Here is a 27207-nt window from a genome sequence, read left to right as displayed (position 1 = left end):
TTGGTTCGTTTAGAAGTCGAGCCAAGCACGTTTAAAATCAAGTTTGTGGAGCTATTTTCAAACGAGCAGTGAGCCAACAAACTTTTTGAACAATCTAATATCGGTACTAAAATTTGTTTTTACGCTTGCCCATGTAAATTACATTGAAAAACATAATGATATTCACAAGAAGATACGGTCTCTGTATTATAGATTTTAGCAAGTGTTTTTACTAATGATTTAAAAAGCTTCTTCCTTATCACTTATCAGTGAAATGTCGTGGGCAATGACCAAGCATGACCAAGACCAGTAATACCATATAACTTTTACTTAGTTTTAGGTTTTTGTTTGTTTTTACGTAGAAAGTCTACAATGGGCTTATATTTTACGGGCATGCTGACATAAACCTCTAAAATCAGTTTGTCTTAAAAAAGAAAACCTAAAAAGACTTTTATGGTCTTAAAAAATAAGCTAATAACCAACTTTTTTAAACATCTTCACTCCCAACCAACACCCATTGTCCATCACCAACACCACCCGCTACCACCACTATCCACCCATCATCTACCACCACCAACACCACTCACTGTCCGCCACCACCCCCACCCGCCACCACCACCGTCCACCCATCGTCCACCACCACCATCCACCGCCCGCCACCACTACCGTCCACCGCCTGCCACCACCATCTACCACCACCGCTGCCCACCACCACCATTTACCACCACCGTCCATCACCACCACCCACCATTCTCCACCACCACCGTTCACCACCTACCACCATTGTCTACCACCAATCGTCCACCATCGTCAACCACCACCACCACCACCCACTATCACAGTTCGCCAGTTCGTACACCATCACCAATTATTTTAGCAGTTCTACAGACGTTAAAAAACAAAATGGTATTCTTCGTACCGACTATAGAGGTGTGGTCCACATCCTCTTCTACATATGTCTACAAATCTGGTTCACATACCGTATACACTTTACCTGAATAAACAAACAACACCTTAGTCGTAAAGGCAAATGTATTTTCGACCGATTAAAAATTATTTAAATAAATTATTAAAGTCTAGAATGTGAAATGACGAGGATACCATACCATACCATAAACGTATGGGACGACTGAGACGTGTCGTACTATGATTTTATCTTAAAATGTTCGCCTCCCTCAAGTCTAGACTCTGTCTGTCCAATCAACCTACCGAATATATATATTTAATTAATTAATTACTCACCAAAATCACTAACTGACAGACTGCATGGCGGAATTCAAGGTAGTCGGAGTGATCGGCGCCGGCCAGATGGGGTCCGGCATAGCTCAACTCGCCGCCGTTGCCGGTTCCGATGTGTGGCTCCTCGACAAAGACGCCGGAGCTCTTCAGACTGCCAAGGCTTCCATCGCTAACTCCGTTCAACGCTTTGTCTCCAAAGGTCAACTCTCCAAGGTTTCCATCTGTCTCTATCAAATTCTATATTATATTATATTATTTTTTAATCCATAATACTTTAAATCCCCAATTTATTCGTGTACGGATCCGGATCGTCAATTCTGACTGAAAATTGTTACGGTTAGGGTTGCATGTTTCGTTTGGGTTGACTCGTTGACCAACTTGATTCATAATATTCATTGGTATTAGAACCTCATTGGTTCTCAGGGCATGGGGAATCAAGGGGGCAACGCGGTGATCAATAACCGAATCGTTAATCGAAACCGAACTCAAAACCGACGAGACCGAACCTAATTAACTGAAAATCGGTTTAATCGTACTGAAATGAACTGAATCAAACCATTCATATTTTCATATATTTCTGGCTTTCATATGATTTATACCTCCATTTCTTGTATTTATATCTTTGTTTCGTGTATTTATATCTTTATTTCATGTATTTCTAATCAAAAATTTTAGGCCAAGTTTGATTTTTGTTATTAACCGAAGCAAACCGAAAACCGACAAACTAGCAGAATAAACCTTTGGATTAGCTGAAAACCATTGGTTAATTCGGTTGAGGCTAATAACATAACCAAACCGAATCGTGCACACCCCAACGCCCTTGGAAGCAGGAAGCAAGGGGTAGAGCCCCTGTTTGGGGTCGATTTTAATTTTCGGACTTTTCACATATGAAATTCGATAAAATAATTGGACTCAGTTTTAATGAAATCTGAATTTGATTGTCGTTTGGTCATTCTCTCGATCTCTGGTTCTCGTAAGTCACACCATCACGCATACTAAATTCTTGTCTCATTCTGAGTTTTATCCGATTGGAAATTTTGGGTGAACCACCGAATTATTTTGATCTGAAAGTGTTTCACGACTCTCGGATTATCCAAGCGTTGTCTTACAAATCCCCCAACATGTTTAGATGATTAGGTCTTTGGAATCATGCCGAATTTATATGATTATAGATTGCATTTTTACAAAAGTTGTTAGAACGTGATATGTGGATCAAGATGACTTATTCGATAAATTGGGTGACATTACTTGACAGGAGGTAGGAATCAACACTCTAGCGCATCTAAAGTACACTTCAAACCTAGAAGATCTTAAATTTGCTGATATTGTAATAGAAGCCATTGTTGAATCTGAGGTTGTGAAGAAGAATCTCTTTGCTGAGCTTGATAAGATAGTTAAACCGTCTGCCATTTTGGCATCAAACACAAGTTCTATCTCAATTACCCGTATTGCAGCTGCAACAAAAAGACCACACCAGGTTCCTTTTAGTTTCTATAGTTATGTGCATCAGTCCACATTATTAAGCCACATGATACACAATTTCTTTTCATTTTCAGGTTATCGGCATGCATTTCATGAATCCTCCTCCAATCATGAAACTGGTTGAGATCATCCGAGGTGTAGACACATCAGATGAAACATTCAATGCAACGAAAACTTTAGCAGAGAGGTTCTTACCTTTTTTTTCCTGTTTATGTTCATTGTTTTGTTACTGTCAAATGCATATTGTTAAACTCATATTTTTAAAATGATAGGTTTGGCAAGACTGTTGTTTGCTCACAGGATTATTCTGGGTTCATTGTGAACCGGATACTAATGCCAATGATTAATGAGGCGTTTCATGCATTGTATACCGGTGTTGCAACAAAGGAAGACATTGATGCAGGGATGAAATTAGGAACTAATCAACCAATGGGCCCTTTAGAGCTTGCAGACTTTATTGGGCTTGATGTATGTTTGTCCACATTGAAAGTTCTGCATGCTGGGCTTGGGGATGCTAAGTATGTACCCTGCCCGCTCCTGGTGCAGTTGGTTGATGCGGGCCGGGTTGGCAGAAAACAAGGGGTTGGTGTTTACAATTATGTTAAATCACCCAAACGGTCAGCCCGTCTTTAAACGTGTTATTAATTATCGTTTCGTGTTATGATTATTTACCTGTAGTTTGAGTTTCAAACTTTGTTACTTTAAGATTAATATAAGTTGGTGGTTGATAACTTAATATGAAAGCCCTTAGAAGGCCTTTTGATTTTGTGTACAAGTGGCCAAAAGAATGGGCCCACAAGGAAGTGAGGAACAGCCTGTGAGTGTGGGCAATGTTTTTTTTTTCATGGCTACTAGTCCCCACTTTTGACAATGAAAGGGATTGAATTGGAATCCTATAATTGAGCTGCATATCTTTTTTATTATAAAAGTGCATTTGTAATGTAAAGTAGGGTAAAAGCTTATGTTAAATAGGTCCCTCATCAGGAAATTTTGAGAATTGGCTCTCTCTGTGTGTGAGAGAGACAGAGAGATGAAGTTTCTGTTTCAGTGTCCTTGTTGCTCTTGTTTCTGCTTTATGAAGCCGAAAAAGGGGAAACCGAAGGAGAAAGAAAGCAAGCCGAAGGAGAAAGAATGCAAGGATGAAAAAAAAACAGAATGAATGATTAAAAGCAGACCGAATCGTGCTGCATTTTCTTGTAATATAACTGGTAATTTGGTATTGCTATAGCAAATGTATTATGTACTCATCTTTGGTTTCACATGTGTTAATTTAGCAGGCCATAAATGCGTGTTTCAAACATTCATGTTTTGTTGTTGATTATGTCATGCATTGATGATCCATCAAGATAATATTTTGCCTTCATGAACATTGACTTGTACTAAATTTTTAATCTCAATTGGTTGTCTTTGATGAACATATGGTTCTAGATTTTGATCCAGGTTTGATGATTTTTTGGCTTCTAGATTTAATTTAATTGTTCATTTAAAAGAAAAATTTAATCTTTTGTTCTTTTTGGACTCTTTAGGGACATAGTCTAGATGCCCCATACTTTCTGCCATGTAAAAAGGAGTGAAAATTATTTATTTAAGGTGTAATTATGGGTTTTTACATTTTAGCAAACTATAATTGACCTACTGTTAGCAAGGTAAAGGTAGATACATTTTGGAGTTTCTTCATTAACACCACTGAAAAGTGGTCACATAAGTTTTTAATCTTTTCTAGCCATAACCAAAGTGTGTGAAACAACTGAACCGGACCAAAACAAATATTCACAATGCAAATAAAATATTCTCTTGATCTGACAACTCGGGTCTTGATGTCTGGTAACTGAAGTAGAATTTGGGCTTGGCCCAAGTAAGAGATCAGTCACATAGCTGGCATACATGAGAATAGAGGTGTACAATAAAAACCGGTCCCAAACCGAACTGAACCGGTTTGGGTTTAAAACCGGTTTCACCCAAGCCAGTTCCCAAACCGCCAATTTCAGAATCGGTTCCCCTTAAGATCTACCAAATCGGTTTATAAACTGGACCGAACCAACGTGACCAGGCCGGCCTATCTTGCTTCTAAACTGGTTATAAACCGAACCAGTTTGAGTCAAACCGGTTTTGACCAGTTGTTGACAAACCGGTTCGGTTTGGGTTTAAAACGGTTTTGTACACCTCTACTTGAGAATATGGGCGTGACCGAATCCACGTGCTGTCGAACCGAGTTGCTACATTGTTTTGCAAGGTCTTTCATGAAACAATTGTAGATTTGTAGCATCAGAAGTTGCTTGTATTTTGGAGTCCTATGTGGAATTTGTATTTTTCATCATATCCACCTTTGAGGAATGTGACATATGACAGGGTCAAACGGTCTAGGGATGGTTCAGGCGACCCATTTAACCAACTAATTTGCTTTTTTTTGTTGTTTCTTGAAACTATAGTTAGTCATTTGAATTAGATTATTTGTCAAAACCGACACCTGGATCATGAACATAAGATAATTGTTGAAAATATATTGCCACATTTAAAGCCGATATGATTTAATTTTCTGTTCAAAGAAAGGTAATAGAATCGCTCTTTTTTTCGATTCAGTCTCTCCACCACTGCGAACCCTAGTTAGATTCTTTTTTTTGAACGGCCAACGGATTCTCCGAACGGACTACTGGCTAAATTCATCACATCAAGATACACTCGTCTTTCGATCCGGGAAAAACCTCACCTAAGGCCAACGCCCATGAACAATCACCCGAAGGCACGACAGTGCGATGAGATAAAACACGTTCAGTTCAAGGATCCAAGTAGTGAAAGCCACCTACTCGCCTAGTCTCTCATTATTACCCTGGTGTCTTTGAAACTAAATACTGGGGGCAGGATGAACTTGAGTCACATGAAACACCAAATATCTCCCTTATCACTCCACCATCAACTCATTGGCATAAACTAGGGATGAGATCGGTACCGTACTGGTACTGACCGGTCCCAGTCCCGCAAACCGCAAATTTTTTATACCGGTATCAAAGGTAAAAAATTCGAGAAACACCGGTACCAGTCCCGATACCGAAACTCAAAACTTTGGCACCGATTTGATACCGATGGTACCAAGTCGGTATCGATTTTGATACAGGACCGATGTAACACCGTGAAAATACCTCATCTAGTTTTGGGCCAAAAATGTCAAGATTAGAAGTTAAAGGGATAAAAATGTCAAATCCAGAATTAAAATGACTAAAAATGAAATTCTGCAACTTCGCGTATCATGAAAATGCAAAGAAGGAACATTTTCGCGTATCGCGAAGATGCTGGCACACATTTCAACGTTATCCAGTGACGTGGTGACACGTGGCAGCCTGGGGTTGACATGCAGAATTGCGGCGCCGACTTAAGCAACTTCGCGCATCGCGAAGATGCTCAGGCAAACATCTTCGCGTATCGCGAAGATGCACAAAAACGGGTATAAATAGGGCAGCCACGAGCTCAGTCGTTTTCTTCCATTTTCACACTTTTCTCACACACATAACCTAGGGAGTCGTGCCAAGAGAGTTCTGGTGGTTCCGAGGCTATTCTAGCAAAGAATCGGGTGTTGTTACGCTGCCGAACGAGTTGTTAATCTTGAAAACGAAGTGCAAGTCGAAGTGCTGCTGATTTCTTTAATTCTTAAGTTCTGTCGAGCCAATTAAGGTAGGATTAAGGTTAAGTTATTTAAATACATAAGATATAGCTTAGTTAAGGGTATAGTCGTTAAACTGTAATTATTTTTCAAATAATGTTTTATAAAGCAAAAACCTTGCTTCCACGTGAAGTAATGTTATCAAAACTATTATTTTGACGAACATGTAGTAACTGGAAGGGGGTATCATTAGTAGACTCTTATTGCCTAAGGAAAGCAATTCGTACAAATCCCAATCAACCACGGGACCCGTTTGCTTACCTGGAGAAGTTTGCCAACGTGATATCCTTTATTAAGCCAAAACGTGCTATTCCAAACGTCATATGTAAATTCAAAGTATTTTCATAAAACGACTATAACTATACTAAGGTTAGGTCAGACATTAAGTCTGCTGATCAGACCTCGAGTCTGCTGAAATGAATTAGACATTAAGTCTGCTGATCAGACCTTGAGCATGTTTAAAGTCTGCTGAATAGTATCAACTAGATATTTATGCATGCCTATTATGAATATAGGTTGTTAAGCATACTGAAGTCAAGGAGTTTGAAATTATCCACTGATATACGAGGTGAACACGTTAACCTTTTACTGCTGAACTGATTTTACTCTTGTAATAGACTGGTTGTTTATTACAAAGAGTCTGATAAATGTTTGCATGAGATATATTCTCTAAAATCGTTATACTACAAAATAGATAATAAAAAGCAACTCAGACCGAATACACATGTGTCTGGATCCAAACATAACTGATAATTGGCAGACAAAACCAAGTCAGTCATAACCGATTCTCCAACAGGGTTATATAGCCTAGGGGAAGGTTGTCTCCGAACAGGGGCTATATACTCGGGGAACCTTTGAATTGTGTGTGTAGGGCAGTGATACAAATCCTGGGGATGGACAGGCGTTCCTGCTGAGTTTGTGAAACAGAAAACTATGTTTGTATTTAACGACTGTTATAAATGTTTTATTGAGTCAACGTTTCACCAGCATATAGCTGACGTGCTTTTCCACCCTTGCAGGTAACTAGATGATATACAAGGATGAGAGTCATTAGAGGATCGCTCGAGATGGCTCGTTTTGAATATTTTCAATCCTTGTATTATTAATATCACGATGTTGTAAACCTAAAAACTCGGGTGTTTAATTCCCGAGTAATTTTGATAATGTAAATTAATATTTTAATATTTAAGACTTCCGCTAAAATAAACCCGCTACTCTGATATATTTACAAAACATGTACCAACTGATGGTCACACTCCTAGGCCTTGGATTGGAGTGTGACAACCGATACCAATACCGAATTTGCTCATTCATAGTATAAACCCCATTTAGATTAAGGCATGCTACATCTTTTTATTTGAAATATTATATTTAATAATAAAAATAAGAACAAGATTCGATGAATAAGACGTGCCTCCAACTCACCTTTAATTTGCACCAACATATATATTATTTCTGCAAAAATAATTAATGGGAAGTAGCACAAAAATGGTTTAGGGGGGGAAACGCAATATGTGGCGGGGTCCACGGAATAATTGTGAAGCTGAGATACAGAAGCTTCCAGTCAGTAGATTTTTCATCCTACTTATAGAAATCGGACGGTTCAGAATGACAGCTGGTCACGCAATTGTTTGATAAGCCAAAACGTATTTTAGTTGTATACCCCAACGCTAATATTGCCGACACGCCTAATTTATAAACTACATGTTATCCTTGCATGCATTTTATTATTTAGAATACATCTACCTATACTAATAAAGTAAAATAAATGAAGATATTTATCATGTTTTAGTTAATTCTTACAATTTTTTTCCCTTCAAAACTAATATACCCTAATATATGTAATAAATTAATAATTATTCACTTTCCTTTTACACTATATTTATATAATATCTATATATTTTTATAAATATAAATATTAACATATTATTTTACTAAATATTTCAAAATACTTGGTGAATTCCAAAATCAACAACAAATCATGTTTCTCAAATGAAAATTAATTTGGGTTTTTTGTGAAAGTTAAATTTGATTTTATGGGTCAAAAGTTAGTAAATAGATTGTTTGGTATAAGTTAACTAGATTTAGGTCAAATTTTGTTACGGGTCAAAAATGAAAATTTTGAGTATTTTTAAAAGTTTGAAAATGCAAAATAGATTTATCGTCAAATTTGTTATGGGTTCAAAGTGTTGACTTTAAAATGTCAAAAGTATGAAAGTTAGAATTTGAAACATGATTTGGGTTTCAAGTTTATTTTTAAGGGCATTTTTTGAAATAATCAAAAGGTTCGGGATTTGACAAATTGACTATTTTTCCCTCAATTATTAAAACTTAAGAAAAGATTGCGAACACTTTCGACATGCCACCCCTATGCCTATCAATGCTTCTAACTTTTATCAAATTTCAAATATTTATGTCAACATTAATTTTTCCTTCAATGGTGATCAGAACGTTGTATGGGAAGCATGCCATGCAAAACTATGCTCAAATGAAACAAAATATTCACAAAATTGAATGGGTTAACATGTTATTTTTTATGTTGTTATTATGACAAAGTTGAGAAACCCTCTGAAACTTATCAACATCTTTTTTATGATGTAGCTCAGAAAAACATAGTTCTTCAAGAACATCCATTGTTAGAATTTAATATCCTACTTTCTTTTGATGGGTGGTAAATTGATAAATATATTAATAAAGATAACGCCTCTTTTGTATTTAGGCTGAGTGGTTAGAACTACTATCGTATGAGAAGTCTTATTTTCAAAATTGATTCATAACCAAAATTCTTTCAATTATATATACATGACACCAAAAATGAATTTTTTAATAGAAAGAAGCATTCTCCGGTACGATTTTGTACGGACATTTTTTTATTAAGTTCATTTAAAAAAACCATTTTGTGATATAAATAAAATCAATTTATGTACACATTGTATAGATACAAGCATAGATGTAATACATTTTTTTTATATACACCATGTAATTATTTGTTTTACTTATAATTTTATAATTTGAATTATCTAGTGTGTAACACGGGCTCTAAAACTAGTATAGATATATACAAAATCAGGCACAATAAAATTCTTAAGAAGTGCCCCAAAGATGGCTAAATAGTGACTGAAATAAGAGTAAATGACCGCTAGAATTTGTTTGTTATAAGCTTTAGATGAAAACAAAATTTAGATCATAAGGGTCAAATGTGTGATATGGGGGAAGTGGTTGTGGTACCGGTGGTAATCCCTTCGCCTGTCGGTGCCGAGTGGGCCATATGTGCGTTGTAAATTACTCCCGAACATATTATCGTTGGAAAATGTTTAAATTGATGCCCAACAAGTAGTTTTTTTTTCTTATTTCAATTAAATTATTAATGGTTTAAGGATGAGAGAGATGAGTTCGAGGGTAACTAAAAACCAGATCACATCAACATCACGTAGGCTTAACTCATTCACTAACTAACTTGTTAACTAATGAGTTGTGGTTAACAAAAATTAAATAAAACAAACAACATGTGTGATGGGTTGTTATGAGTTAGACCTCACTTAAATTTAATCTCTTGGGCGTTATTGAGTTGATGAAGGAAGGGGCTCCATGATTGGTGCCTTGGCGTGCTGTGGGTTAACAAGCGATATAAGCTTATGTTGGCCGCCACCCACTAATGCCTACAACAAGCGGTTTAATATGGAAGAGAGATTATGTTGGGAATGAGATTACACCACTTAGACCACTCTAAGGTCCTGTTCGTTTCAAGGATTTGGAAGGAATTCTAAGGAATGAGATTTTAAATCCCATGAATTGATATGTTTGTTTAATTAAATGAAAGAATGGGAATGGAAACTAAATCCCATAAAATCCCACATTTCATAGGATTTAAAATCCCACCTATTTTATAAGGATTGTTATGGCAAATAAATGATTATTTTATTAACCCTAATCACTAGGGGTGGCAAATGGGTTGGGTTGGGTTGAAACGGGCTATGGGTCGGAACGGGTTAGGGTTGGAATGGGTCAACTAAAAAAAGTTGTTTTGGTTCGGTCAGAACGGGTTAGGGTCAAAAGGTTCGGGTCAAAACAAGTTTCTGGTCGGGTTTTTTTTTTTTTTTTTTTGAAGAACGAGGGCAAAGACGAAAACGTTTTAGTTTTTTTACATCTTTCGTTTTCAATTTATATTTTGAGTTATGATTTTTTTATTAATTTTTTTTAAATTTTTTTGGAGGGGTTCAATAAAAACCCCTCCAAAAAAATTTAAAAAAATTTAATAAAAAATCATAACTCAAAATATAAATCGAAAACGAAAAATGTAAAAAAACTAAAAAGGTTTCCGTCTTTGCCCTCGTTCTTCAAAAAAATAAATGAAGAAGATTCAAATTCCAATACATATTAACCAACCAAACACATGAAAGGGATTCTCAAACATTCCATTCCATTCAAATTCCAAATCCTTTAAAAAAAGTCCGTGAAACGAACGGGTCTTAAGTATTTACAATTGGACATATATTTATACCACAAGTAGTCAAGATATCTAATCTTCAACATGATATGATCACGATCCCGTGGAATGCCATTTTCTTACCAACCCCAAGCCCCAGATATTGTAGAGGTCCAACAAATCCTTAACCGAGAAGGTGAAAATCGGCAAGGTTTTACACTAGAGATAAGCTCGGTACCATACCAGTACATCAAATACCGATCCCGAAAATCACAAAATCTTGGTACCGGTACCGAAATATTCGGCTAGGTACCGGTACGATATTGAAGGTAAAAAATCGGAAATACCGGTACCGTACCGATCTTGAAACTCAAAACTTTGGTACCGGTTCCCAGACCTTCGAAGCCACCTCACAACCCAATAAAACATGCTCGATCCTCTCTACTTCCGAGTCGCACAACCTAAAAGAAACCTGAATTTTCCTTCTGTCCAAAGCCACTTGGGTAGGAACTAGGAAGTTTACCTATCCTCACGTGAACATTACACTTTTTTGAAATTAGTTTTATTAATTATTAACAAATAAAGTTTGTAACCGTATATGATATATTTGATTTAACACAACTAATCGCCATGAAAACGAAAAAAGCAAAATATATAAAAAAAACTTATAAATATATGCTTTTCATAAACAAAAAACTTTTTGATTAGGCCCAAAAAGATATTAGTATTAGAGTATTACCATTTTACCCTGATGCGTACCATTTGGGTTGAGACTTGAAGAGGTCAAGGAGGTAGTTTAGAGAGTAGAAATAAATTAGAAAGCGAAGTCTCGGCTTAGGGTTTAGGCGGAGAGAATCGCCTATGGTTCTGATGTAGGTGTTTTATCATGAATTTTTTATCTTTAAATCTTTGCGGGTTTGGGGGGGGGGGGGGGGTGGTTATAAGGCCAGTTGGGTTAGAGAGTTGGTTGGCAGTGAGAAAGTGGATGTCGGTGTTTTTCAAGAGACCAAATTGGAGATTGTTACTAGAGAGTTGTTGGCCAAATTATGGGTTAAAGGTAATTTCGAGTTCGAGTTTGTTGCTTCGTCGGGGTTGTCGGGTGGTTTATGTTGTGTTTGGGACCCTAGTGTTTTTGGGGTGTTAGATTGTATAAAGGATAGGAATTTTTTGTGTTTAAAAGGTTTCATGAAAGGTGAGGGGAGTCTTTTGAACATTGTTAACGTGTATGCTCCGCAAGGGGCGATGAGTAAGAGGATGTTGTGGGATCGGTTGTCGGATTTGGTTGGAGGTGGTGATGGGTTTTGGGTGGTTTGTGGAGATTTTAACGTGGTTAGGGAGGCGTCTGAACGAAGGAATTCGGTGTTCAAAGGGGGGTGCTCTCGGTCGTTTAATGGGTTTATACGGGAAGCTAATCTTAGGGAGTATGAGATGCGTAATTTCCGGTTCACGTGTATTCGTGAAGGGGGAAAGAAATGTTGTAAGTTGGATCGGTTTTTAGTTAGTGTTGATTTTTTTAATAAATGGCCGGAAGCTTGTTTGAGGGCTTTGTCTACATGTATTTCGGATCATAGGCCTATTATTTTGTCGTGTAAAGAGGTTAACTTTGGCCCTCGGCCGTTTAGGGTGTTGAATTCTTGGACTTGTCGTGCCGGGTTCGAAGATGTGGTGAAAATGGCGGTGGACTCTTTTGTTTTTGAAGGCCCGTCGGATTTGAGGTTGTTAGCTAAACTTAAATGGTTGCGGATTCACATTAAACGGTGGAGGGATGAGATGGTAGTTAAAGAGGAAGAGGAGAAAAAGGTGGTTCGGGAGGAAATGGCTATTTTAGAAGAATGTCTTGAAGAAAGGGATTTAGAGGAGGATGAAGTATGGACTTTAGCAAGGTGTAAAGCGGTTTTAAAAGAACATGAAGGTTTGAAGCTTCAAGATTTGATTCAAAGATCTCGAGTGAAGTGGGCAAGGGATGGAGATGATAATACTAAGTTCTTTCATTCTATGGTTAATTGTCGCAAAGCCTCGAATGGGATTCCAGGGTTGAATGTTAATGGGGTTTGGGTTACTAAGGCGTCGTTAATTATAAAAGAAGTTTTTCGGTTTTTTAGGGAGCGTTTTCACGAAGATTTGGATAATAGGCCGCAATTGAGATGTATTAATTGTTTAAGGCTGTCGGAAGAGGATAGTGGGTTTTTGGTTGAGCGGTTTAAAACTTCGGAGATTAAAGCCGCAGTTTTTGAATGTGGAAGCGACAAAGCGCCGGGACCGGATGGGTTCAATTTTCTTTTTATTAAAAAGTTTTGGGGAGTGTTTGAAGAAGACTTTTATGCAGTTTTTTCAGATTTTTTTGAGGACGGTAAGATCAATATAGGTTGTAACTCTTCGTTTATCACGTTGATTCCTAAAAAGAAGGATCCTTTGTCTTTAAACGACTACCGGCCTATTAGTTTGGTGGGAGTTATTGCTAAGGTTATTTCCAAGCTGTTGGCGAATAGGATGAAAGTGGTGTTGGACTCGGTTATTTCGGATCAACAGTCGGCGTTTATTCGTGGTAGGTCTATCATAGATGGGCCGCTGGTGATTAATGAAGTTGTTTCGTGGTGTAAGTTAAAGAAGAAGAAGTGCTTTCTCTTGAAAATAGACTTTGAGAAAGCGTATGATAACGTGAATTGGGATTTTGTGATTTCTATTCTTCACCAAATGAATTTCCCGGATAGATGGTGTCAGTGGGTTAGAGGTCTTCTTTCTTCAGCTCGGTCCGCGGTGTTGGTCAATGGGAGTCCGACTTACGAGTTTAAATGTTCTAAAGGAATGAGACAAGGTGATCCTAGTTCTCCTTTTTTGTTTCTCGTTGTTATGGAGGCGCTTTCGTGTATGATTCGTGCGGTGTGCGATGAAGGTTTATTTTGTGGAATCAAACTTCCTAACAATGGGCCGGTTCTTTCTCATTTGTTTTATGCGGACGATGCCATGATTTTGGGGGAGTGGTCTATTGATAATATTAAGTGTGTTATTAGAGTGTTGAGGTGTTTTTATTTATGTTCCGGGTTGAAAATTAACGTGGCTAAATCGTCTTTGTTTGGTGTGGGTGTGGAGGATGAAGAGATAGGGTGCTTGGCGAACGTTATTGGGTGTAGGAAAGGTGAGTTTCCGTTTGAGTATTTAGGGCTCAAAGTTGGGGCGAATATGAATCGGATTGTTAGTTGGAATCCTGTGGTGGAGATCATTCATAATAGGTTGGATTCTTGGAAGGTGAAAACTTTATCGATTGGAGGTAGGGTTACGCTTATTAAGTCGGTTCTTTCGAGTTTACCGGTGTATTATATGTCTCTCTATGTTGTTCCTAAAGCGGTTATTAAGAAGATCGATTCGTTGTATAAGAAGTTTCTTTGGGGAGGCTCGGTGGAGTCTAAGAAAATTCATTGGGTTGCGTGGGAGAGAGTTGCGGTGCCGATAAAGGAAGGGGGTCTTGGTATTTGTAGTACTGGTGTTTCCAGTGTTGCTTTGATAAGTAAGTGGCTGTGGAGGTATAAGAGTGAAAATGGTCTTTGGAAGAGGGTTATTTGCGCTATTCATAGGTCGTCGGTTGGGTGGGGTGGGTTACCAATTGGTAGGTTGGGTAATGGGGTGTGGGCTAATATAGCTAAACAGGTGAATAAGCTTTCAGTCGGAAATGTTCCTTTTCGGAATTTCTTTAAGGGAGAAGTTCGTTCGGGGGATACGATTCAATTTTGGTTGGATCCTTGGATGACGTCAGTGCCCTTAAAGGACGTATATTGTAATGCTTTTAAATTTGAAAGGTTCAAAAATTGTTTGGTTTCGGATCGGGTTTTTAAAGGGCCGAATGGTTTGGTGTTTGATTGGAGTTGGATAGATGGTGAGAGGAATTCGATAGTGTTGGATGAAATTGGCAGTATGGAAGCTTCTATTACACCGATGGTGTTTCCGGATGGAGAGGATTATTGGAGGTGGGTAGGTGGTGGGTCTAGTGGTTTTTCTGTCGGAACAGTTAAAAATCTTATTCGGGCCCAGAGTGGTTTCTGTGGCTCGGGGTCGTTTCGGTGGTGTAGATGGGTTCCGGTTAGATGTAATATTTTCGCTTGGAGAGCTGTTTTGGGTAAAATTCCGACTGTTGACGCGTTATCGTATAGGAAGATTTCGGTGGGGCGCTCGATTTGTGTTTTATGCGAGTCTGGTGACGAGTCAGTTGAGCATATGTTCACGTCTTGTTATGTGGCTTCGATTATTTGGCAAGCTATTGCGTCATGGTGTGGTATTAATAATTTTTTTGCCTTTTCCATGGAGGATCTGATGGAGGTGCATAATTATGTTGGGCTTAAAGGATATGCTAAATCTGCTTTTCAAGGTATTGTGATTGTCAGCTGTTGGCGAATATGGAAAGCTAGGAATGATTGTGTTTTTGACCGTAAAATTGTTAGGGTGGGTGATTTAATTAGTGAGATTAAATCCCTAAGTTTTTTCTGGTTTTCTAATAGGTTTGATAAGTATTCCCTGTCTTGGGATTCGTGGTGTCGGTTCACGTTTATGTAATTGGTGTTTGTGGGTGGTTTTGCCTTTTTTTGGGCTGTGTTTATAGAAATTTTCTTGTCAAAAAAAAAAAAGTAAACACCTAATCTTTATTATAACTTTTTAAGAGAAAACTTGACAGTATAGCCGAGTTTCTTTCACATTTAAATATAACCAAACTCAATTGAAACCAGATAGTCATTAATTATCTTTAGCATGTAATTAAGTCAAGTAGTGTTGATCATAAATCATAATTTTTTCTTTTATCTTACGTTTGACTTACCTAATAAATACCCATAAATTTATATTTCCAACTAATATTTATATTTATCAAATATTTGATTACATTTTATATTACTTTAGTTTAATGTATGCATAAAATCAATTAATACTATTTATTTATGTAATAAAAATAAAAACTTGATGACCGTTATTAATGAAAAATAATTAAAGTGGGATGATAATAATAATAATAACATCACTAAACTCACAAAAGTCGATGATGTCGTCTCGATCCAACAAAGTATACATACAAGTACACACACACACACGACTACACGATACACACATCTTCATCAGTCTCCCTCAAATCTCGGACAATGTTGTCTCCACACACACATTGAAAATTTTGAAAACCAGGTAATTGTTTCTGCAAATTTGCTAAGATTCATGGGTTTTGCTTTAAACGAAATGGGTCAGTCTTAGATTTGCTTATTATGCTTCGATTCAACTGATTCAACCGATTTTGCATTTTAAAGCACCGATCTTGACATGGGTTTTTGTTAAAAGTTAATCTTGTATTTTTCTTGGAATCTTGTATTGTTTGTATCGATTAAAGCTTATAATAAGCAACAATTTTAATGTTCTTGCTGTTTTTTATCAACAGCTAGCTATCGATTTGACCGCCACACAACGGAATCTGATCCAATTTGGTCCGTAAATTTGGTCTCTAAATTAGCATTTTGTGAGACCAATTTGGTTACAAATTGTCAAACATGAGGTTACCAAAGTCAAATACTATGATGAAGTTTCAAGAATTTACATTTAAGCTTCTCCACTTTGAAAAAAGATGGGTGCTTCCATTATCATTAGCTTTAATAATATCCATTTTCTTGTTCACAATATCCATCAATTTAAACACTCAAAACAAGTTCAATTCTTTTCAAGTTGGGTCAAACAAGACCTCAAGTTTTGCTGAAAACAAGATCCAGTCTGCACCCCCTCCGCCCCGTCCGACGGTCCCTAGGTTTGCTTATTTGGTTTCCGGGTCGAAAGGGGATTTAAGCAAGTTGTGGAGGACGGTTAGAGCGTTGTACCATCCGTGGAATTATTATGTTCTTCATCTTGATCTTGAGTCGTCGGCCGAGGAGAGAATGGAGCTGGCTTCGCGGGTTGAGAATGATCCGGTTTTTACCGCGGTTGGGAATGTTTATGTGATTCCTAAGGCTAATATGGTTACATATAGAGGGCCAACAATGGTGGCTAATACTCTTCATGCTTGTGCTATTTTGCTTAAGAAGTTTAAGGATTGGGATTGGTTTATTAACCTTAGTGCCTCAGATTATCCCTTGGTGACTCAAGACGGTTGGTTCTTGGATCTTGATTCGTTTGTTTGGTGATTTCGTGTTGGTTTTGATTTTTTTTTTTTGAATTTGGTTGCAGATCTTCTTTATGCGTTTCATGATTTGAAGAGGGATTTGAATTTTATCGAGCACACGAGTCAATTAGGGTGGAAAGAGTAAGTATTGTGTGTTTGAGTTTAGTCTAAACGGGTTCGGGTCAGTACTATGTGCTGGAATTTTATCGAGCATTTATATTATATGATACTTCACACGCTTTGATATGTGAAACTTATTAAAATGACACAAAAACACGATATGATTAAAACGAAATATGTGGGTTTGAGTTTAGTCTAAAGGGGTTTGGTTAGTTTCGGGTCAAACCCACAAACACTTTTAGCTACGCGGTGTATGTCCAGGTCAACCTGACGAGTTAATGGGTTGACCCTTTTAATTTATACTTTTTCGTAAAACATGCTTTGTAATAATTTATATACATTTGTGTATTTATTGTAAATTTGTGATTTGAGTTAAATGACATATGTTCATGTCAACCCGTGAAACTTGTGTTGTTTTCGGGTTCATTTGTCTGACACAATTTTCGGGTTCGAGTAAAATTTTTGGTTGACAAGTGAACCTGACCCGCTTGTAATAATTTAAACTAAGTGGGTATCTTATGCCAAATAAACATAATTATCTTATATAAATTTGTATTTTTTTATAAGTTTCTGATTTTAGAACATTAGTATGTAGAAAAACAAAATACAAAATCTAAGTCAAGTTAAATGGGCCTTGTTCATGTCAGCCCACGAAACTCGTGTCACTCGTGTCATGTTCTAGTTCATGTGTCTTAACACAAGTTTTGGGTTTGACCTGCAAACCCATGACCTGACTCGCATAATACCAATACTGAAAGAGTGCGTGTGCGTGACTGTGTGCTTGCAGGAATAAAAGAGCAATGCCATTGATGGTCGACCCGGGACTATACCAAAACCGAAAGTCAGATATCTTTTGGGTTCAACCGAAACGAGCTCTCCCAACAACGTTCAAAATGTTTACCGGGTCAGCCTGGATGATTCTATCACGTTCATTTGTCGAACACTGCATATGGGGCTGGGATAATCTTCCAAGAACATTACTCATGTACTACACAAATTTCGTCTCATCACCCGAACATTACTTCCAAACGGTTGTCTGCAACACCCCGGAATTCGTGTCAACCGTGGTCAACCACGACATGCATTACATATCATGGGACACACCTCCAAAGCAACATCCCCATACCCTAACCTTAAACGACACGGGTAATATGATAGCAAGTGGGGCTGCGTTTGCACGCAAGTTCAAAAAGGACAGTCTTGTTTTGGATACGATCGACCGTGAGTTGCTCCACCGTAAGAACGGTAGTTTCATTCCGGGCGGGTGGTGCAAGGGTGATCTGCATTGCAGCAAGGTTGGGAAACCGACACGGGTCAAACAGGGCCCGGGTGCTAAAAGGCTTCGCCGGCTTATAGGGATGTTGCTTCAACAACCTAAATTTAGTCAAAGTCAATGCCAATAGATTTTATGAATTAGAATTAAAAGAAAGTAGTGTTTAATACTTTAATATATGCTCATATAGAATTTTTGCTTGTGGATCAAGGTGAGATGTTTTTGTTGTATTTTGAATCTTGTTATTCAATGACTTGTACATCATGCAGCTAGAGATGTACATTGTTTCGGTTTGAGATTCAAGTCATAACAATCTTAACTGCAAAAACTACAAAACTTATACTCCCAAAATTTAATCCATTTCCAAAACCTTAATATTTCCATTAGAATTTGCAGCAACCAAAGTCGAAGATTGAGGGCGCCAACACACGGATGAAATGAATTGCTCGTTGTCATCCACTTCATTTCCTGATAACAGATCGGTGGTGTTGAATTTATATGACATTGCAGGCATAGGTAATGCTTTGTGATAGATGAAAACCTGTTCAGATGGTTATGAAAAAGTAAAACATCAATGAAACTATTCTCAATATATAGGAAACCAAAATCTCGCAACAAACCTCCTGCGGGCTAAACACAATAGATAGTAACGAGAATAATATAAATATTTAACTGTTAATATAGCATTAGAGCGTGACTTTTTTTCTTTTTCTTGATAATTACTAATTACCTCGTTTGTTTCTGAACCGGTAGCGATGTAGTTGCCTGAGACTGATAACCCAACAAAATTCTACAAAAAGTAAAATTAAATTATTTTCAAAACAAGAACAAGAAACAACCTGTTTTGACCCATTACCCAACCCGGTCAGCCCGGTCCAATTTGCACCCTCTAGAGCTCAAAGAAACAAAAAAGTAACTACCTTTACATTGATATGGCCCGAGAATGACTGAATTGAGCGGTCGAGAACTTGACATGTGGCGTCTGATAAATCCCAGAGCTTGAGTGTGTTATCGGTGGATGATGATACAAGCGTTTTAGAATCTAGAAACTTGATGTAACTAACGGTTCTTTTATGTCCAACCAATGTGTGAAGTGGTACGTTTAAATTGCGTATATCATGGTAGTATACCCTATGATCTGCAGAACCAAATGCAAGAAAGTTACTTGAATCACAACGAAACTGAACGCAGCACACGTTTGCCTTTGTTCTAATGGTTCCAATACTCGATTTCTGCAGTAATAACTAGAAAAGTTAGTTATTATTTTGATACTGATATAAATCAAAGTTAAGTGTCGTAAATGATGAATATAATTGCCTGATTAATATTCCAGAGCTTAACACAACCATCATCACTCCCACTAGCTAGCAACTTCGGATCTGTTGAAAAGTCAACAGACCACGCGCGTCTCTCGTGCTCTTTCATTTCCACTGATAGTTGACCTTGTGCAACATCCCACACCTGAGAATTAATAATGATGGGCTGGTTGAGCAACGGGTCGAAACGGGCAGCTTTTCTTGATAAACAATTAATGCATTAATTATGATTAGAATTCAGTATGCTAATTATTTAAATTATTATGCTAATTATTTAATTTGACCCGTTTGAGATAAAAACTACCCAAACCAACCCATTTCGCTAACTTTTTTATCTGGCCCGTTTGAAATAAAACTAGCAAATTAACCCATTTATTCACAAATTACCTGCACGACACCTTCAAAATTACTCGAAGCACATTGGCTCTTGATGTAACTATTCCAACAAACACTGCTTATCTTTGACCTTGTCGGGATTTCAGTAAGCGGAAAGTGGATGTCTCGATTCGCATTCAACAACGATTGATATTCAAAAACTTTAATCTTTTTATTAACACCCGCTGTTGCAAAAAACTCCCCATCGCGATCAAAACTCAACGAACACAAGAGGCTTGAAGAATTAAAAAGATCACCTTGTTTCAAGTCAGCTTTGACTTTTAACTTACTAGACGACATGTACTTAGATAATCCCTCCATAAATGAATTTATCCACCCACTATTTACAGCTCTATTTCTAGCTAAAAAGTAAGCTGATTCTATTTTCTTGATGTTTCTCATCATTCTAGAACTTTCTTGATTTTCTTTAGGCGTTCTTTTGACCCGTTTTCTTGACCCGGAGCTTGCAATGTCATCATCTTGATCATGTGTTCTTCTAATAGATGCTTGAAATTTTGTAACTTGTTGCAGATCAGAAGTCAAAAATGACACTTTTTTCTGCAAGTAATCCGCGGTTTCTTGTTTTCTTTGTTGTAGCATTAAAAGAAAGTCTAATAACAATTCTTGCTCGGCAATCTTTTCTTCAAGCTCGATTGCAGCTTCATGTTCGTCTAATTTTTCTCTGAATTCGTTAAGAAACTCACTTTGTAACACTTCACTACATCCAAGAAACCATGAAAGATAAGAAATTAAGAATCTTGATTAACAAGTGACAAGAAAAACTATGATTAGGCGTGTAAACAAACTGACCGTTCAGTGAACATGTACAAAAAAAATTCATTTAGTTAAACAAACAAACTTGAATGTATGTCTTGTTCGTTCACTTATGTTCGTCACGTTCGTTCATTTAAATTCCTTTATGTCTGTCTGCTTGTTAATATATTAATTTAATTTTTTTGGCCCGTTACAACTTAGAAGTTTTAATAACTTTTTAGACCCATTACGTTATGTTTGTTCAGTTACATTCGTGACCCATTCATTTATACTATTAACAAATGAACACAAGCATGCTTTGTTAGTCCATTTACAACTCTAACTATGAGTAGTTAGTAAATCTTGTGAACTTACTCTATTTTAGGCCTGCTAGCAGGGTCGGGATGCAATAACCGCATTACAAAAAACGCTTCCTTTGGCCACTTGAAATGTAATTGTGGAGGAAACACACGATGTTTAAGGTCACACATGGTTGGATTCTTTTCATCTAACGAACTACAAGGGTAATATAACTGTTCATGGAAATAAACCCAAATGGAAAATAACTATTTAAGGAAATAATAACTAAAAATAACCAAAAGAAGCTGAAAACACTACTAAAACCAAACACACCTCAAAAAGAAGAACACCTAACCGATAGACATCCGAAGCACACGAAGCGGGCCCACCAGCAGCCTCCTCTGGGCTTGTGTACCAACTTGTTTCCATTTCCAATATCTTTTTCATAGGAAACATAACTTTCCCTTCTGCTTGTTTCACATTACATTCAGGGCAATCGGTTTTAAGCACTTTAAGTGAAACACTTGAAGACGTTATATCTTGAAAAGAATCTGAACCCGAATCCGAGCAAGTAGCAGACTCTATAAACGACACATGGTTAAACGACGACATGACAAAGCACGAGGGCCGGTTGTTGTGAACAACAAACCCTTGTGAATGTGCCGCCAAGTTTACAATTTTAACTATTTGCATAAATATATGTAAGCATTCAAGCGGCTCAACCACTCGGTTCATGTTGTCTAACCACTGTCTCAAACTAATATCTTTCCTTGTACTCTCGTGATCACGATCATGATGATCATGATCAGATTCAGATGAATTATCCATTTCATCCACCTATTGATCCATAAAAATCAATCCAACTCTCAATTCCACAACATGCAGCCACAAAAAATAACATTTTACATCCAAAAATTTCCCACTTTTAGCCTGATAATAAATAAAACACAAATAAGAGGCAGAAACATAAGCATGATCACAACAACAAAAACAACATAATAATAATAATGATAATAATAATAATGATAATAATAATAAAATAATACTAATACCAGAAAACTTCATGAGAGGAGCAGGGGGGCTTGAGATGAGATCTTTAACTATTTGTAAACAAGAACCACAAAGGTGGAATCTTTATTTAATAAAATCAGAAAAAAGAATCTGCCCAGATGTCCTCAGGTTGTTTAATTGCAAACCAACATGTTTCTGAACTGAAATAAAATATTGGGTATCCTAGAAAAAAAGAATTAAAAAAGACCAGATAAGATTTGAGTTTGTTTGAAGCCCCAAACTGAACAATCTCTTCTTAAACTCCTTTTGTACGTGGCAGATCTTTGTCCTTTAAATCCATAGCCACTTGCACAGTACGATACATAATAATATTAGCATTTATTATTATAATCAAAAGAAGCAAAAAAAAATGAAAATGCAATTAACAACAAAAATAGACTGGTTTTCCAAAATTAGGAGGCATTGACAATGGTGGATTACATATTTGGGTTTGATGAGTAGAGCATGAGTTTAGTTGAATATTATGAAGGATTTCTATTAGAGAGGATGATAAAGATGATATACTTTGGTATCATCAATTACGTGTTATTGTTTTTAAGAAGTCATTAATTTATCTTATTTAAAAATTGAATTTATAAGTGTTATTATAATAAAAAGTTAAAATATATATTAGATTATTTATTTTGAATTTTAAATTCTAAAAATTATCTATAATTGATTTTTTTTTTAATTTTTAAGTATTATTATTAAAAAAAATAAATGCAATTAACAACAAAAATAGACTGGTTTTCCTAAATTAGGATACGTTGATAATGGTAGACGGCATACTTGGGTTTGATGAGTGGAGCATGAGTTTAGTTGAATCATGTGAAAGGATTTCTATTAGAGGGGATGAGAAACATGATATTCTTTGATATCATCGAAGGATTATATCAGAGTTAGAGGAGATGGCAAATATTACGTACTTTGATATCATCGAAGAATAACCATCAGTAATTTTATTTTATGAAGTTACCAATTTATCTTATTTAAGAATTGAATTTATAAGCGTTGTTATAATAAAAAGTTAAAGGATATATTAGATTATTTGTTTTGAATTTTAAATTCTAAAAATTATCTATGATTGATTTTCTTTTTAATTTTGAAGTGTTATTATTTTAAAAAAATCAATTATAACATAAATTATAATAGATTACTGAATTAAAAATAAAAACTTAATATATCTTTAACTTTACAATATTATAAAGTTTGTAGGCTTCGTTTTATGCTATAATTGAAGATATATTAAGTTTTTATTTTTAATTCAGTAATCTATTATAATTTATGCTATAATTGATTTTTTTTAAATAATAATACTTAAAAATTAAAAAAAATCAATTATAAATAATTAATAGAATTTAAAATTCAAAATAAATAATTTAATATATCATTTAACTTTTTATTATAACAACCAGGGTTTTAAAAACCGGTACGTAACGGCCGGTTGAATTGGTTATACCTATTTTCGTAAGATCACCGGTTTTTAGAGCGCGATATTTTTGGGCGCTTTATTAAAACATCGTACCGCAGGTTTTTTTTTAAATACCGGTTTAAACCGGAAAACCGGTTTTATATCCAAAAGATTTTTGATAATTTTTACGGACCATATTTATTAAAAATGACTTTTAACTCGCGGATAAAATTGAAACGAGTAAACACGATAAACGACGATTCGTTAATCAACCAATTTTTATCATGCTAACCCAATGTTGGTTTATATGACTCAACCATTGTTCATGTGTGATATTTGGTTCAAGTGTTATATTTATTAATGTACTTTTGTGTTATTTTTTGAGTTGAAATTTTATTTATATGGAGTTAAAAGGTAAATTATTCAATCCGGTTGAACCTCTCGGTATATTCCGTTTCAACCGGTTGTACCATTTTTGAGCTAAATCTGGTATGAGTAAAATACCGCTTTTAAAAACATTGATAACAACACTTATAAATTCAATTTTTAAATAAGATAAATTAGTAACTTCATAAAATTACTGATGGTTATTCTTCGATGATACCAATGTACGTAATATTTGTCATCCCCTCTAACTTTGATAGAATCCTTCGATGATATCAAAGAATATCATGTTTCTCATCCTCTCTAATAGAAATCCTTCACATGATTCAACTAAACTCATGCTCCACTCATCAAACCCAAGTATGTCATCTACCATTGTAAATTTATCTTAATTTAGGAGAACCAATTTATTTAAATCGAATTCGATGGTACCGACAACGCCGGGTTTTACCAACGTGACAGTTTTATCGATCTTTTTGGATGTAAAATGTTATTCATAGTGACATGCATGTTGCATAACTGAAATTTGGATTGATTTTCATGGATCAATAGGTGGATGATATGTATAATCATCATAAACTGATAATGATTATGATCATGAGAATACAAGGAAAGATATAAGGCTGAGACAGTGGTTAAACAACACGAAACCTCTTACGAGAATGTCATTCGAAAAGTCCAAACCAACCAAAAGTGGACGTGCCACGTTGTGAAGGTCATTCGGAACTGCTGACCGTCAGCGGACGAGAGTGGCGTCCCTCACTCTATAATATATTTTTAACGAGTGTTCGAAAATTTATAGTGTTGTTGATAAAATGCGTGCTTTTGAAGAATGTCTAAAATCTGATTTGGCAGTTGAGGTTGTGCGGGTGTTTAAAACTTGTAAATGTTTTCTTGTTTTTTTTAACGATTCTATTTATAGATTTTATCATTTATATTCCCTTTATTCACTTTCGTTAACTTTTTACGACTTTCTCTTACATCTATACGTATTTTATAACCTATCAATATCAAACCCACTTAGCTTCAGATTATTAAATGTTTCGTTACAAATGGTTTGCATTTTTCAGCCAATATGAGTAAGAGCGTTGCGGATGCTCTGAGAAACCTAAAAACACTAACCATTTGTTGAGCATGAAGGCTAACATAAATTAAAAAACTATGTCTGCAGTAACGGATCCAGGAATTTTTTTCCTATGAGTTCACCTTTTTTCGTTGTTCAAATTTCACACAACCAAACGCTAAATTTTTTGGGCCAGTCGAGCCTTGTCGGAGAATATTATATAATACAATACCATAATAAAACAATATGTTAATTTAATACACATGTAAGGTCATTAACAATGAAAATAAGAATTAGAATAAATGGGTTATGGATACGTGATGTGTGAATAGGTCTAGAAATAATCAGAAGCTGAAACGTTCTTTTTTTTAGATATTAAAAACCCCAACTAAATACACAATAATGGTTTACCAAAAAGAAAAAAAAATGTTACCAAAATGGGATTTAGAAAGACTTGAACTTGAGACACTTCACATAAAACCCAAAATAATAGCACAATGATTGTTTACCAAAAAGAAAAAAAAATACATAATCAAAATCGGTTTTTCAAATACTTGAACTTGAGACCTTTCAAGCTTTAAAAGACTGGACAAGTTTTAAATGAGTTAACCACTACACCATGTTAAACTTTTTGATATGAGTTTACTTCTAAAAATTTTATGGGTTCACTAATACTTTTAATATATTATTTTAACGTAAAATTTGAAAATCAATGGGTTCCCGTGAACCCGAGGAACCCATTCTAAATCCGCCCCTGTATGTCTGGATAACAAAAAGGACTAACCTTATGTTATTGAGTTATATGTTTTAAAATTAAATTATAAACTTTATAATATTATAAAATGAATGATTTATTAATTTTTATGTTTTAATAACCTGTAATCTATAATATATATAAACGAAAACCCAAAAATCCCATGTGTCGCGATGTGGTCGGTCCCCCCTTTTATGGAAGCCACCAGATTTCTTGATTTTTAAATGGATGCCTCTCATTGATTTAACCCAAATTCATGGGTATGAGTCTTACAAAAACCAGATAGCTTTTAAACGGGTTATAACATCTCATTAAATTAAAAATTAATCTTACCAATTATTTGATATGAAAATCCTACAAAATAGGAATATACTAAAATTTAATATCCAATTTAAAAAGAAAAAGATATTATTTATAATTAATAAACAATTTTATAGTAAAAAACATAAATTAACTTTCTTACAATAAAGAAAATTAAAATCCAAAAATATATCAAAAATTGAAAAATGTAAAACAACCATTCTCTCAAGCCATCAGATTACTTTATTTGTAAATGAAGGCTTCTCACGCATTTGACCCGAATTCACGGGTAAAGGTCTCACCAAACCCAGATAGCTCTTAAACGGGTTATAACATCTTATTATATTAAAAAATAATCTCATCAAATATTTGAATGAAAATCCTATAAAATAGGAATATACTAAAAATTAATATCCTATTTTATTTTAAAAAAAGATATTATTTATAATTAATAAACAATTTTATAATAAAGAAAATAAACGGGTAATGGGTATCACCAAACCCAGATAGCTTTTAAACCGAATTATAACAAATCATTTATTTTCATCATCAAACCTCAAGTATATTAATTGTTAACTTTCTTACAATAAATAAAATTAAAATCCAAATATACATATATAAATATTAAAAACGAATAATGTAAAATAACCCCCGTAGTACGAGGGGTAAAATCTAGTTAATACTATAATTGATTAATTTTAAACAATAAAGTTTTAAAATTTAAAAATAATCAAATATAGTGTAATATATAATAACATTTAATAGATCTTGTATTTGTTAATAACAAAACTTGTAAATTTAGTTTTAAAATCATACAACTCAAGACGTGCCGTCTTGTGAAAGTCGTACGAAACTTTAAACGAACAATGGACGTTCCAATCTCTCTCTCACACATATATTTTTGATGTTTGTTTGAAAATTGATAGTATTTTTGAAACAATGTGTGCTTTTGAATAATGTTTAAAATTTGACATGATTGTGATGGTTGCGCGCTTATATCTTTCATATTCCGTCTACTGGTGGACTTTTTTTTTACAATCTTATTTTCCAACCTAGGTGTTTTATAATCTATGAATATCAAACCCACTTAGCTTTAGAAGTTAAGATTACTAAGCTTTTGATTACAAATAAATACTTTTTGATGAAATAGTAAAGCTCCTAGTAAGAAATTTGATTATTTTATTTGTACTTTTCTGTTACAATATAAGT

At 35.4% G+C, this 27207-nt stretch overlaps 2 protein-coding genes and 1 pseudogene across 3 annotated transcripts; 2 read left to right on the top strand and 1 right to left on the bottom strand.

The window, feature by feature from the left end:
- The first annotated feature begins 1158 nt into the window (after nucleotides 1-1158).
- On the top strand, nucleotides 1159-3333 carry LOC143530980 (uncharacterized). Its single transcript, XM_077026385.1, has 4 exons — nucleotides 1159-1431; nucleotides 2474-2695; nucleotides 2775-2887; nucleotides 2973-3333. The coding sequence occupies exons 1-4, from the start codon at nucleotides 1246-1248 to the stop codon at nucleotides 3331-3333; spliced, it is 882 nt and encodes a 293-aa protein (XP_076882500.1). The 5' UTR covers nucleotides 1159-1245.
- A 12499-nt stretch (nucleotides 3334-15832) lies between these two features.
- Nucleotides 15833-18624, top strand: LOC143531011 (beta-glucuronosyltransferase GlcAT14A-like). Its single transcript, XM_077026412.1, has 4 exons — nucleotides 15833-15941; nucleotides 16189-16886; nucleotides 16965-17040; nucleotides 17807-18624. Exons 2-4 carry the CDS (start codon nucleotides 16298-16300, stop codon nucleotides 18420-18422), a joined length of 1281 nt encoding a protein of 426 aa, XP_076882527.1. The 5' UTR covers nucleotides 15833-15941; nucleotides 16189-16297; the 3' UTR covers nucleotides 18423-18624.
- Nucleotides 18625-18638: 14 nt separating this feature from the next.
- On the bottom strand, nucleotides 18639-21964 carry LOC143531010 (protein SPA1-RELATED 4-like; annotated as a pseudogene). Its single transcript, XR_013134950.1, has 7 exons — nucleotides 21370-21964; nucleotides 21112-21269; nucleotides 19996-20701; nucleotides 19610-19753; nucleotides 19213-19524; nucleotides 19023-19082; nucleotides 18639-18833 (listed from the first exon to the last, which is right to left on the bottom strand). The product of XR_013134950.1 is annotated as a protein SPA1-RELATED 4-like (transcript).
- Nucleotides 21965-27207: the final 5243 nt, after the last annotated feature.

The sequence above is a fragment of the Bidens hawaiensis genome, unplaced genomic scaffold (assembly GCF_021521415.1).
Source record: "Bidens hawaiensis isolate Kalapana, Puna unplaced genomic scaffold, B.hawaiensis_p1.1 tig00009070_1, whole genome shotgun sequence".
In the NCBI taxonomy this organism is placed as follows: domain Eukaryota; kingdom Viridiplantae; phylum Streptophyta; class Magnoliopsida; order Asterales; family Asteraceae; genus Bidens; species Bidens hawaiensis.
Note: the sequence above shows the minus strand (reverse complement) of the source record. Positions and strands in the feature narration are given on the sequence as shown.